We start from the raw sequence: 14,402 nt of genomic DNA, 5'->3' as shown, positions 1-14,402 counted from the left end.
AGAGGCTCGAACGTCTTTTCTCCACCCCTGAATAAACACATAAGCATATTGAGAGATGGTCAAGCAGTTATAATTGTTATCAAACCTCAAACCCTTAAAATAATATCTTCAAATGTGAAAAGCATCGTAAAGTCTGGTATTCAACAACAACAAAGCTATTTGGTGTCTTCTATCAAGAGTTGGAGTTGTATTTTTGAAGGTTTCAGCTTTGTTTATTTGTTTTATGTTTGTATTGATAGAAGACCAGTCAAGTGATACACTGAATCCTTCTGCTTTATAAATGTAACTTCTCTGTAGAAGAAAACCAATGACAATTCATCTGCCTTATTAAATCCTGACATCGGCCTCCTGGAGCTGTTTGTAACTAGCAGACATGACCCTTGAGTCTTATGAAGTCACTTTTATTAAAACAAACAAACACAAAAAAGTAACTTTTTTTTTTTTAACCTTGCCATGTCATTACTTGCTAATTCCCATTGATGTTGCACCCAAACACTTGCGTTATTACAATGCTGGTAGCTAACAATTAAACGTTGAACCTCTGGTGTGCCTACATATCAGCAATAATGCTGTTCAGGATCTTCCTCTCATGCTCACCTTTTTGAAGTCAAACCATAAAGTTGACAGAGCAGCTGGTGAAAATCAACCAAAAAGAGCACCAAACTGGAAAACATTGTGGTTATTAACCAAACTCGGCTGTCTGCAACTGTTTGCAATTTATGATCACATTCTTGACCTTTTCTGCAACAAACTCAAAGAATTGCACGCATGTCCTTTCTCATCAGTTGGGAGATCTCGGAGTACGGAGTGCAAATGTTCTATAATTCTGTGGAGAACTGAAGAGGCAAAATGAAATAAACTGACACGATACAAAATGTAATACAGGTACGGAAACAAGCCACTTTATCAGTGGTTTCGCCAACACTGCTCACTCGCTTTGGATCAGACTTATTTAGAGTCACCAAGCAATTTCACAAACTTTTGTTTTGTTTTGTTTTGGGACAAACTGGAGAAAACTGTAAGAACATGCAAACTCTCCACAGAGCGGCATCAAAGCAAAAAAATGTGCTGTTTTGTTTTTTTCTGGGGGTTTTTTTCCTCATGGAGGCAACGAGTTCTGCATAAAGGTCTTTTATGATGTAACTGCTGGAGTTTGATGCTGACAGTAACATACATGATTCATGGGTGTTATTCTCATTTCATGTCACATACCAGGCGCCCATGTCTGTGAAGCTATTAATACTTAATTTGATTAGGCTCTGTTCCCTGAAATGATTCACTGATGCCAGTGAGATTATTTGTCGCCGATCTGCTCTGGTATTTAATGAAGGCCGTCGGATCAAACAGGTATCAGCTCACGTTGGCGTTCGTCCCCGCACGACGGCCTCGCATGCAAGAGGAGACAAATATAAACCAAGGTCCTCATCGCCTCATTAGATGTGATGATTAAAATCTGTAGGCTTCATTATTTACTCACTATGTCTTGTTCTTCTTTATAATGGAGTGGCAATATCATCATTCTGGTACAAACAAACAAACAAAAAAATTATTACAAATGAGTCACAGAAGGTTTTGCCTTGAAGCTTCGGACCTTTAGCGGATGTTAAAGAGAATGTGGCGAGACCGAACAAGCAGGACTGAAGGATTGGAAAGTCATTTAGTGCCTGTCGGGGTGATGGGAGAGAAGTTCAGACACGCCAGTGATGACTACCCCTGGGACACACACACACACACACACACACACACACACACACACACACACACACACACACACACACACACACACACACACACACACACACACACACACACACACACACACACACACACACACACACACACACACACACACACACATTGTAGTTACCAGACCAGTACAGGCCTGCCCTCAGCTGCACACACAGGTCACACCCTGAGCCCTGGGCAGCAGCAGCCCTAAGGAGGCAGTTTGATCCATTGTTTATTCAACTTTCCCTTTATGGACCGTAAAGGTTTCATTCATCACATCTGGTCCGATTCTGTTAGTTTTGTTTCTCATCATTCTTATTACTGTGTTTATTGATGCTTTCGCTTACTCATATCTTAATATGTGAGTATGTGGAATAACAGTTTATTAAGGCCAGGAGTCTCTCAAAAACAAAACAATTCAACATCTTTGTTCAGTTTTAAGGACATATCATTGGGACGAGTTAGAACAAAAGAAAATAAATAAGATACATGTCATAATTTTTCTCACCGAAACTGTGAAATAAACTTAAAAATTAGCAAAAAGAATAAAATGTACAGTACATTTACAGCTCTCTTGAAATGTGACCACATGTGTTGAGTATGTTTTACTGCTTACATGGTCAGTTGCATTCATCCATACACACACAGAAAATCACAGCCCAATGGTGACGGCTCCATCTAACATGCTCACCTTTGGAAGTTACTGGAAACCGAACTGGAAATGGAAATGTCAAACTTTGGACTGGAAATCAACCTGCAATATCCACTGATCCACAGCCACTTCAATATACCTTAGTAAATAAAATGTATTTAATCTATGTGACAAGTGTAAGAACCTAAATCGTGACAGAGCAGATCAAGGAGCAGAAACAAATTATTTTCTATTGACATGTTCGAGGCCACAAGCTGTTTTAATGAGAATTAGACCAAGTACTGGAAAGATTCAAAACATTTACGAAACATTCTTTAGATACAAAACATACGGTAGTTATTCATCAGCCCAGAAATGTGTTGACTGTTTTGTTTTTCCTGTGGTGCTGCAGTAGCTTTGCACTGTTTTATGCTCCTTAAATATGCTGGGAAGTCTTTACTCAACTTGCTGCTTTCTAACTGAAGCAAAAAAAAGAGCTTATTCTAACATTGGAACATCTTAAAATACTGAGTCATTTTCCAAAGGAAATTACGTTTTCGAGTACCCGAGAAGCCTGATACTAATGATGACTCATATCACAGGAAGTGCTGTAGATTGGATTAACCTTTATTAATCCCACAAGTGACAAATTGCAGTTAATCGCTAATAAACCAAGCCACTACATAGTTAATGTCATGTGTTCATAATATATTTTATTAAGGAAAAGGCATTTATACCATATCAAGAGCAGCTGGTTAATGGATTGTCTCTCACGAGCAGCTGTGGAACCAGAAGATCCAGGTTCCTCCATTATATCCTTCCCTCTGAGTCACTGCATCCGTCCCTCCATTTACCGTCTCCGTGTCTCTCTCCCTCTCTGCAGTTCTGGCAGTATGGTGAGTGGGTGGAAGTGGTAGTGGATGACAAGCTGCCAGTGCGTGAAGGCCGTCTGCTCTTCAGCTACTCTCACACCCGCCATGAGTTTTGGAGCGCCCTGGTGGAAAAGGCCTATGCCAAGTCAGTTGCCACTACCAGCATATGCTTTGAGGTTGTAATGTCTGAGATCTCCCACTCCTTTGCCGTGTGTCTCCATGTGCGATTGTTACTACAGCTCGTCTTACAGGAATACACATCTACTAATGGCAGATTTATCACCTCTCACACGCAGACTGATGGGATCCTACGGGAGTCTGAAGGGGGGTAACATTTCAGAGGGGATGGAGGATTTCACAGGAGGCATCGCATACACGCTGGACGTGTCGTCTCGTACGCCCCGAGTGCTCTGGAGGTGTCTGACCGCCGCTCTGTCCCGGGGCAGCCTGCTCAGCTGCTTCATCCAGGTTCGTGCACTTGCAACCCTCAGGACGCTGGCACTGATCAAATGAGGACATCCATCCGTCTGAGTTTCTGGCTTCCTTCGTCTTCACAGGCAAAAAGCTACCTTGAGGTTGGTAAAGTGACGGGAGATGGGCTGATAAAGGGCCACGCTTACGCCATCACCAACACTGACAAGGCCAGTATCACATACACGACGACTCAGCGAACTCCTCATCACTATTCATTGACATCTGATGTGTTTTCTGCTTTTTGAAATGTTCACAACATGTCCATGTTTCTGTATCTTTGTAATCTAAGCTCATGTGACTTTTTATTCACTCTTTTGGTGATTTAGTTTCTGTATCTCAGAATGGAAGTGAAGTTAAACACCGATTTCGCCGAACTCTGTTGACAAATCAAATACAAGATGGAGCAAGGCATCAGACTCTGAGCTGGAGCTTCATAGATAAAGTGAAAACATAATAACACATTTCATTTAAACAGGTATACACAACATATTACAAATACTCGTAAATACTTGTAGATTAAATATTTGCACATTTGTATGTTGGTACCAATAATATAATAAATGCAAACACTAATATTTCCCATTTGTATTTATATACTATATTTAGTTTTTGTTATTATTGATATCATTGCTCTTATAATTAATATTCCTGGTGTGTATTCTTGAGCAATATATTTTTCTATGATATTGGTCTTGAAATGTGAGTCTTGGTATTTTAAATGTCTGAATTCAACGGTATCATCTCACATCAATGTTATTACAATCTAGTTGGAGTTGCACAACTCTAATTTTGTACTATTGTTAAAATTGGAATGAACATTTTAATGTTAGTCCATATTTGAATCTAATCTAATTCAGTGTTATCAGCTCTGCCTAATCTAAATTGTAAAGTACTCAAATGTTAGAGCATTTTTATCTAGTCTAATATCGTTCAATAAAACCTGATTTACTTGTAGTTTGAGTTAAAATAATCTCATTTAAGTGTATACTTGTAATCTAATTCTATCTAATGTGAGCAGTGTCACACAATCTAATGTAATATTATCCAACCAGCACAATATAATATAATCTCATTTAATATTCTATTCTCGTCCAGTGTAATATAATTCATTTTAATTAGTTGGATTAATCTAATCTACCACTAATTCAATCCAATCAGAAGTAATTTTTCCTGATATCCAACCTCATTTAATGTGATATCATTCGAAATTGTTCACATGAAACCTTTCATTTTCTGACATTTTGAGTTTTTTTTTTATTCTAATCTGATGTAAATGGCATGTCATTGCATGTCACATTGTCGTCATCTCTGTATGTCTTAAATTATTTCAATCTAACAAAATTTGACCAGATTTGAAGCTATTCTGTAGCAGAAATCCTCGTTCCAATCAACTTACATGGTCTGACCTCATATTGTTAAATACTTAAAGTACAACATCAATCAGCCATGATTCTGGATCTTTTGACCCTTGTCATTATCAGAAATCACAGAAGAGCTCATCCAGCATGACAACCAGTAAATCCTGATTGTTTCCCTATTTTTTAATCACAAACAATGATATATTATTGAAGCTCCCTGTTTGCATTTCAGGTGACGAAAGCTGGCACATCAGAAGAGATTCTGTTGTATAAGCTGAGGAACCCCTGGGGTTTCATCGAGTACCGCGGGCCCTGGAGCGATAAGTGAGTGAGCTTTCAGCCGGTTCGCGCTCAATGAGAGATGCTCCTGGACGTTTGTGGATTCCCACACACGACGTTGTCTCTGTGACTGCAGGGCTAAAGAGTGGGACGACGTAGACCCGTCAGAGAAGCAAAGGATTGAGCTGAAGAAGACAGAAGATGGAGAGTTTTGGTACAGAGGAGACATTGATGCTGATATGTGTGAAAAGCAACGCGAGCTCTAACGTGACTAACTTCCTCGGTCAGGATCAGCGCTGATGATTTCAGCAACTTCTTTCAAATCGTGGAGCTCTGCAGTCTGAAACCCGACAGTCTGGAGGAGGGAACTGCGTCTTCTGGCCTGGCTACCTGGACCATCAGTGAACACGAAGGGTCCTGGACACCGGGGAGCTCCGCTGGCGGCAGCCGGAGATACAGAAGTGCGCGTACCAGTCCACGACTTTTACAAGCACGCGTTTAATCCTTTATGGGATTATTTCAGTTGTGTTGTTTGTTTTTTTTCCCCATCAGAAACATTTTGGCAAAATCCCCAGTTTGAGTTGACGCTCAGAGAGCAGGATGAGCCGGAGCAGGAGGAGGACGAGGTGGAGGACGAGGAGGATGAGGACGGGGAGGAAGATGTGGAGATGACGGCCGAGGAGAAGAAGAGAGAAGAGAAACAGAAGCAGAAAGCCAAGAAGTGCACAGTGCTGGTGGAACTGCTACAGAAAAACCGCAGACGGAAGGACAAAATCCACTTCCTCTACATTGGTTTCCACATCTACAAGGTGGACGATCGAATCATCTTTAACATCCCAGCATATTCATTCTCTTTATCAATACACTCACGTCGATTTGCATCTCCTTTTTCCAGGTTGAGGCTGAGGTGAGGATGTAACAATCATTAATTATCTATTCAAATGTTCTTCTCAAAATAATTCTCATTCGCCATGAAAACCTGCAGGATTCTTGCATTAAATTGTATTCTTTGTGCAGCTGCAGGGAATTTGTCTGACCCAGAGCTTCTTCCTTAAAAACCACCCTGTGGGTCGTTCTGGAAAATACAAGTCTCAGAGGTAAGATGAGCAGAAACTAGCAGAAATGTCTGGCTCATAATTCACTCTCACAAATGTCATTCTTTTATAATTCTTTAATGTGATGACTTCATAAAAACAATTATGCCTTGTGATATGTTGATATGTTTGACATAAAACCAACAATCAGATGAAAACTTGCTGCTGGCTACTTTTCAATTTAATTTGTGATGTACTGTATTTGTTTAGACTTAAACCCTCTGGAGTCCGTTATATTATAGGTAACTGGATGTTTAATTCCCTGCCTTATTTATTTATCAATATATCAAAAACTGGTGTGAAAAACAAGATTCCCTTAACATATAATGCATGAACCATAATAAACACCAGTTATATTTAGAAACATGAATACCAAGGTCTATATTGTAAATGAAATATCAAATATGTACATATACATATTTCATCACATAGAACTTGTCAAAAAACACCATTTAACTACATCAGGATCATGGATTTGTTTCATGACAACATAAAAATGCAACAGCAGATTTTTCTTGTTCGTCAATCTCTTCTATCCCCTTATTTTCAAGCAAAACACTTTTGGGGGTAAGCTATGTTTTTTCCATGACACACTGGCTGCTATACAGCAAATAAAAATAGAGAAGAATTATTTTAGCATAGTTTGTTGGACTCGGGTTACTTAAAATTCAACGTAAAAGCTCTTAAACTTACATACATGAACTCACTTTAAGTGTGGATGCTACCGTGAGTGTTCAGAGTACACGCTTATTTTTCACTACAAGTAGCTTTTAGTGGGGTTTTCAAGATGTTTCATGTTGAAAAGATCCTTGACATTAAGGAGGGATTAACTTTGTCCTTCAGAGGCGTGTGGAGGAAGCTGCACCTGGACCCGGGTAACTACATGATTGTGGCGTCGTCTTACCGCCCCAACCAGCCCGGAGATTTCTTTGTTCGCATTTTCTCCAAGACCGGAAACACTCTGGGGTGAGCTGAAGGAAACTGAGTCATAATGACATAAAAAGTGGGACAAAAAAATCAGAACATGACTATTGAGCTTTATACTACCTACTATTTGATGTCAGAAAAACAAAAAAGAAGCACTTTGTGAAATGGTCCAGGATGTGTTTCACTTGTGTCTTCGCTTTTGTAAAACCCACAATGCTTCCCGGGGGCTCCACGACTCTCCTGAATCACCTGCTGTCCCATTCTCAGCACACTCATCATCACCCACACTCTCCTGTACCTACACACAGGAAGACATCATGTCCCCGGCATTACGCTAGAGCGTCATCTCAAATCACTAGTTAGCCTCAAGGAGAAGAGGCTCGTGTAATTTCAAACTCATGCGGTTTCAGTCGGCTGCTCAACAATAATCTTTATTTTCCAACTGTGGGACGAAGCAGTGCGTTAAGTAAAGACAAGACTTTGTTGTTCTACTTCGTTTAGCTTCAGCAGCACAGGATATGCTTATCACTCTAAAATTCAATATCAGATGATGATCAGATGATGTATGATACAGACGTTTGTCATGAGAATAAACTCAGACAACTTTGAGTTATGATGCATCACATACTGTATACCTAAGATCTCACAGAGGTGAATCCAATGGGCTGCATGTCACATTTCTATTGCCTTCACATATTTCCATCACTTTGTCCACAGCGTCTGTAAACCAAATGAAAATAAAAATAACTGCTTGGATTTACAAGATCTAAACTCTGACAAATATACAGTTTTGGGGTCCCTGCTGACTGTGGGGGAAGAAGATGGAAATTACAATTACGCATACTCTCGTTCACATATATGGAATAATAAGAATAATAAGTCTTTTGAATGTTGAATAAACCAAAGCACCTTTAGAAAACCTAGAATTACACAATGAGAGCATACAACCCCCCCCAGGCCTGACTCAAACTGAAGATATTTTCACTGTGAGGCAAGACTGTTAACCAGTGCAGCACTATGAGAGCACTTCTATTAATTAAAAATAAAGTACTTTATAATCAAAAATAATCACCATTGTTCAGGCCATCCTTGCTTTATGAAATTTGTTCTCACAGTTGTCTTGATTTTTTCTTTTTTTTGCATCATACTATATGTAACATGTTATATAAACTTTGTATACGTAAGATAAAGTAGGCAGAAAATGCTGTGTACCCTTTTAAAAGACTTGTTAATGCTAGAGTACATTTTTCTGTAACACTTTCACTGAGACTGAAGCTGCCGTATTACCAATGAAATATGTCACCTGTATTGTTCAATGGCGTGATAATGCTTCTTTCACTTTTGTAATATACTGGATTTCCTCAGGTTTTCACTGCAAGTACAACCGCGTGTAAAAGTTTTACTTTGGAAAGAAACACTCACAATCTGGTGTGATGCTTGTGTTTCAGGACCCACGATTTCATCTGTTCCTCTGGCATCATCCCAGTGAGTTCAGACTTACATTTTAAATACATAACAGAACTCATTGTGTGCTTGTTTTGTGCATGTTTATAGCTGTTTATGTCTGTTAGGTTATGTCTGCTCCTCCATCCCAAGAGGATCACATGAGGGTTCAGAAGACTTTTGACGCGGAGGCTGATCCAGTATGAACTGTCACATTACATCACCAAATAAAAGTGTATTATCGGCCATTAAGTTACTCAGTTTATTACTGTTTCCCTTGCAGGTTGACAGACTGAATGCCATAGAGAGCATGAAGCTCTTTAACTCAGGTTAGTGTTTCTCCATTATCAGAAATTAAGCAGTTTATATTACATGTTCTGAAAGGCTGCCTTTGGTTGTAATTCCTCTACCAGCCAGTAGGTGGGAGCACAGTAGCAACATGCTCACTCATAAACTGGATCAGCTGAAGACACCAAAGGTCACCAGTCTAGACAGGAGCTCATCGCTTCAGTCAGATAAAAATAAATTGAACTCAGTTCAGTAATAAAAAAAACTTGTCCCCATGTTCACCTTTCCAAAGCCAAATTTAAATAGTTAAATCCTTTGTTTCCTTCCCCTGGATCAATCTGCCTTCTTTCCTCATCACAGTCCTTGTCAAAGATTACCATCTTCCACTGGACGTATGCAGACAGCTCATCTTTGAAGAGGACGTATCCTTTTCTCTTCAGTGTTTTCCTCCGACATCACTCACAGTCTATGTACGGTTCAGTCAAGTTGTTTGAAAACGCCTGTGGTTTTCCAAATCTTGCACGCTTTCACACATTCTTGCTGTAACCGCTGCTGTAGAAAAGGCTCTTGTTCGTGGCAGATGCATGCTGACGGAGGGGGTTTGAGCCCCACTTTTTCCGGTTGAGTCATCGTGCCGCCCCACTGTTTGATTTCACACCCCCTCCCCACCACCGCATCTCTCTTTCCTCTGTCCTGTTGAGACATCCTTAACGCCGCCGGCAGACTAAAGGGCACTGCACTCTGAGCCGTGGCCAGGCGGAAACCCTGCTGTCCAATCTGCGCAACCTGCAGGTGTGTGTGTGTGTGTGTGTGTGTGTGTGTGTGTGTGTGTGTGTGTGTGTGTGTGTGTGTGTGTGTGTGTGTGTGTGTGTGTGTGTGTGTGTGTGTGTGTGTGAGAGAGAGAGAGAGAGAGAGGCAGGGCCCCTGTATTGTAACTACTGCTACTCGTATTTGCCAGATCATCTTTTTTAAGTTTGATGAGGACTCATCTGGGACCATGAGTCCCTTTGAACTCAGCACTGCGCTGGAAGCTGTTGGTGGGTACACACACACACACACACACACGCACGCACGCACGCACGCACGCACGCACGCACGCACGCACGCACACACACACACACACACACACACACACACACACACACACACACACACACCAGAGTTGCCACCACTTAACATCCCCCTTTTCTCAGGAATGCAGTGTGACAACAAGGTAGTGCAGCTGTTGACTGCACGCTTTGCATCTGGAGAGCTTCACATGCCCTTCCACGGCTTTGTTTCATGTGTCACCAGGCTGCGCAAGCTTTTTGGTAACACACACACACACACACACACACACACACACACACACACACACACACACACACACACACACACACACACGCACGCACGCACGCACGCATGCACATACACACACACACACACACACACACACACACACACACACACACACACACACACACACACACACACACACACACACACACACACGAACTGTGTGCTGCCAAAACAAAAACAAAAAAAACCACGAGACCAAAACAAACAATTGCCTTATTAAAATTCAACTTTAAACATCTTTATTATCTCTCACAGGCAAATAAAATGAAAAGCTAAAAACAGACCATCTGTGCACAACTGAAGTCACAGAGAAAAAGTCATGTAGAAAACCAATCACAGCGGAGACGAATTGGTTTGTTAGTTTAGATGGAAGCAACACAAACTGGTGGTTTAGTGAGTGTGCTGGATCTTATCGCCAACCTATTTTTTTCCATGTTGGTGATGTCACTTTTTTAAAATAATTCTATATAAACTGTTTTGTCCTTGTTAAGCACTTTGTAACATTGTCAAGAAAAGTGCCATAAAAACGTATAAATGTCCTTGAATATGTCTATTTCTTGAGTCGTATTGTGTAACATATTAGATAAAAGTGTGAGATAAGATCGTGGCATAAGACACGTGCATTTTGAAACTGCAGCATGACTGGAAAGGTACATAGTTTTGTCACAGTTGTGTAATTGGAGTTACATGGACCATACAAAATGCCAACCATATATAATTGCACAAATGAAAAAAGGAAATCACAGCAAGACAGACAATTTACTGAACCATGCACACAAAAGCATACCTTGGGAAATAAGGATGAACACATGCACACACACACACACACACACACACACACACACACCCACACCCACACCCACACACACACACACACACACAAAATAAAAAAAAACCCAAAACGAACAATTGCCTTATTAAAATTCAACTTTAAACATCTTTATTATCTCTCACAGGCAAATACTGTAAAATGAAAACCTAAAAACAGACCATCTGTGCACAAAACAGCACACAACTGAAGTCACAGAGAAAAAAAGTCACGTAGAAAACCAATCACAATGGAGACGAATTGGTTTGTTAGTTTAGATGGAAGCAACACAAACTGGTGGTTTAGTGAGTGTAGTGGATATTCTGGTGCTCTTCTGTGATACTCGGTTTGGTACAGGAAGACTTGAGACCCAGTGGTTTGAGATGCTTGAACAGGGAATTTATTCAGACATGTAGCCGGAGATCTCCCACACAAGACAAACAGAGAGACATTAGACAGGTCTTCACACAAACACAAGCACACACATTCTGACAATCCTACCCCCCCGACACAATCTCCTCCTTTGTATATAAAGTCGCTTCCCCATAATCTCATCCTCCAAGGCCTGTTTCTGGCACTGCCATAAACTGGAGCAAAAACCACGCTGATTAAGGGGCTCCAACTTAACAACAGGTCCTAACCGGCCTGGCGTGGCAATGACCTGGCAGATGGGGAAGTTTTCAGGAGTATCTGGGGTGACGAGGAAGGAAGACCTTTGTGGCATTCACAGATAAGTTAGTTTCACATGTAGGCACATGTAGGCCAGAAAATCTAAGAGGCCTTAGATTTTCTACAACAGTGAGTGTGCTGGATCTTATTGCCAGCCTAATTTCTTTGCATGTTGGTGATGTCATTTAGGCTATTCCCCAAAACTCTAAAAATACCAATAAAGTCATTTTTCATCTCTGAATTATTTGTGATTTATTAGAGGAAAACACACTATGCTGAAACTCTTTAACCTCACATTGAGACATTTCCAGTAAAATGCTATGTCGGTATTACTGTCATTTCATGAGGTCTGTGCAACACTACTTGATAGTAAATTGTAGTGAAGTGTAATCACGATTATGGTATGATATAGATATGATACATGGCAAGTTTATTTATATAGCACCATTCAGCCACAAGGCCATCCATTGCACGACAGGGAATAAACAAAATACATTAAAACAAGGTGGTAAGTGATTAAGATAATGAAATACATTAAAACTAAGTTTTACGTAATAAGAACAGCATAAAAAGGAGGATAAATAAAGTTAAAACCTCATTAGGATAAAGGTAATAAAATGAGTGAAATCTATTGTATAATGGAAATGGAACTAATGCAGATCTCATTGTTTGTCAATCAGTATAGACTAGAATAGACTAGAATAGAATAGAATAGAATAGAATAGAATAGAATAGAGTAGAGTAGAGTAGAGTAGAATAGAGTAGAATAGAATAGAATAAAGTAGAATAGAAATGCTTAATTAATCCCAGAGGGGAATTCTTGTATGTCAGTGTTGTTTTGGCAGTCTATAATTTGCTCAGAGGTCATTTATGTCTGCCGTGTTTGTTTTCATAACAGGCGTCATACGTATTTAGAGTCATTAAATAACTGGCCGATACCTCTACTTTCAAACAACTGAACCTGAAGCCTTTATGCAGTCATCCCCTCCTTCCCTCTCCACAGCTCTGTATGAATCAGAGACCAGCCAGGAGGTGAAAGACAGAGGGATCAATGCTGTGAGTATGAGCCTATAAGTGTGACGAGTGTGTTCAGACTGGAGCAGGTTTTTTGACCCGCTCTGCTCTCTCCTCTGTCTGATCTCCACAGTGGCTGCTTCAGTTTCTGGTGGTGTGAAGACGCATCACAAAGACGTCTACTATATCCACATGAGCCCAACACTATAAATAACAGGTGTTAGACGTAAACTTCAGTTTAAAATACTTTCTCTTTCTGGCCCAGAGTTTTTTCTCTTTCTGAATCCATACGAATGTTTCACTTTTTACGATTAATCATTTAACACTATTATATTATTCCACATTATGATGAAATCAATAGCATACAGTTTTCAGTTTGAAGATGTAGTTAACTTTTTTATTTTAATTACTATAATGTTCTAAAAAATTTTACCTGTTAAAAGCCTAAATCTGGCTTATACCTGCTCTTTTTTTTAATAGTTCTATATAAACTGTTTTGTCCTTGTTAAGCACTTTGTAACATTATCATGAAAAGTGCCATAAAAACTTAGAAATGTCCTTGAATATGTCTATTTCTTGAGTCGTATTGTGTAAAATATTAGATAAAAGTGTGAGATAAGATCGTGGCATAAGACAGGTGCGTTTTGAAACTGCAGCATGACTGGAAAGGTACAGAGTTTTGTCACAGTTGTGTAATTGGAGTTATGTGGACCATACATAACTACAATTGCGCAAAAAAAATCACAGCAAGACAGACAGTTTACTGAACCATGCACACAAAAGCATACCTTGGGAAATAAGGGTGAACACACGCACACGCACACGCACGCACGCACACACACACACACACACACACACACACACACACACACACACACACACACACACACACACACACACACACACACACACACACACACACACACACACACACACACACACACACACACACACACACACACACACACACACACACACACACACACACACGCACAGAGTGAGTACTGCCTGCCCCACTGAGGGTGATGTCTCAGCTACACGCACCATCTCTATTCTTATCACACTGACGCCACGTACAGCGTCAACACACACTCACCCCCTCCTCCACTATATTCCCTCACTCCCTCTATCCATCTTGCACTCTTTCTACCCCCTCCTGTTCTCTCTTGTAACTGTCTGAGTCTCACAATCTGCATCCTCCTCATCCTCCTCCTCCCTGTTAAATGCTGGTCTCTCACTCTCTCTCTCTCTCGCTCTCTCTCTCTCTCTCTTGCTTGCTCTCTCTCTATCGCAGGCACACACACACACACACACACACACACACACACACACACACACACACACACACACACACACACACACACACACACACACACACACACACACACACACACACAAACACACATAATGTGAGGGAGCAGATGTCCTTTCTACACATATTTCTATTAATACCATCTTTACACCTCACACACCACTTCC

At 40.5% G+C, this 14,402-nt stretch overlaps 1 protein-coding gene across 3 annotated transcripts in view; it reads left to right on the top strand.

The window, feature by feature from the left end:
- The window catches only part of capn12 (calpain 12), a 15,784-nt gene extending 2,311 nt beyond the window's left edge, over positions 1–13,473 (top strand). For 2 of the 3 annotated variants that reach the window (XM_080507270.1, XM_080507271.1), the window contains 19 exons: positions 3,243–3,376; positions 3,528–3,699; positions 3,789–3,872; positions 5,296–5,387; positions 5,479–5,556; positions 5,631–5,803; positions 5,895–6,151; positions 6,238–6,249; positions 6,360–6,439; positions 7,280–7,402; positions 8,812–8,848; positions 8,935–9,006; positions 9,090–9,135; positions 9,455–9,516; positions 9,818–9,886; positions 10,053–10,131; positions 10,288–10,404; positions 12,913–12,965; positions 13,057–13,473. In XM_080507270.1, the coding sequence (XP_080363396.1) occupies positions 3,243–3,376; positions 3,528–3,699; positions 3,789–3,872; positions 5,296–5,387; positions 5,479–5,556; positions 5,631–5,803; positions 5,895–6,151; positions 6,238–6,249; positions 6,360–6,439; positions 7,280–7,402; positions 8,812–8,848; positions 8,935–9,006; positions 9,090–9,135; positions 9,455–9,516; positions 9,818–9,886; positions 10,053–10,131; positions 10,288–10,404; positions 12,913–12,965; positions 13,057–13,083 (1,767 nt within the window). In that variant the 3' untranslated portion in view covers positions 13,084–13,473. Of the gene's footprint in view, positions 1–3,242; positions 3,377–3,527; positions 3,700–3,788; positions 3,873–5,295; positions 5,388–5,478; positions 5,557–5,630; positions 5,804–5,894; positions 6,152–6,237; positions 6,250–6,359; positions 6,440–7,279; positions 7,403–8,728; positions 8,849–8,934; positions 9,007–9,089; positions 9,136–9,454; positions 9,517–9,817; positions 9,887–10,052; positions 10,132–10,287; positions 10,405–12,912; positions 12,966–13,056 lie in introns of those variants that run through there. The other variant, XR_013936876.1, reaches the window with a different exon arrangement.
- The last annotated feature ends 929 nt before the right edge of the window (positions 13,474–14,402 follow it).

This window comes from Blennius ocellaris, assembly GCF_963422515.1.
Source record: "Blennius ocellaris genome assembly, chromosome: 2".
Lineage (NCBI taxonomy): Eukaryota > Metazoa > Chordata > Actinopteri > Blenniiformes > Blenniidae > Blennius > Blennius ocellaris.
This window is presented reverse-complemented; position numbering and strand designations above follow the sequence as displayed.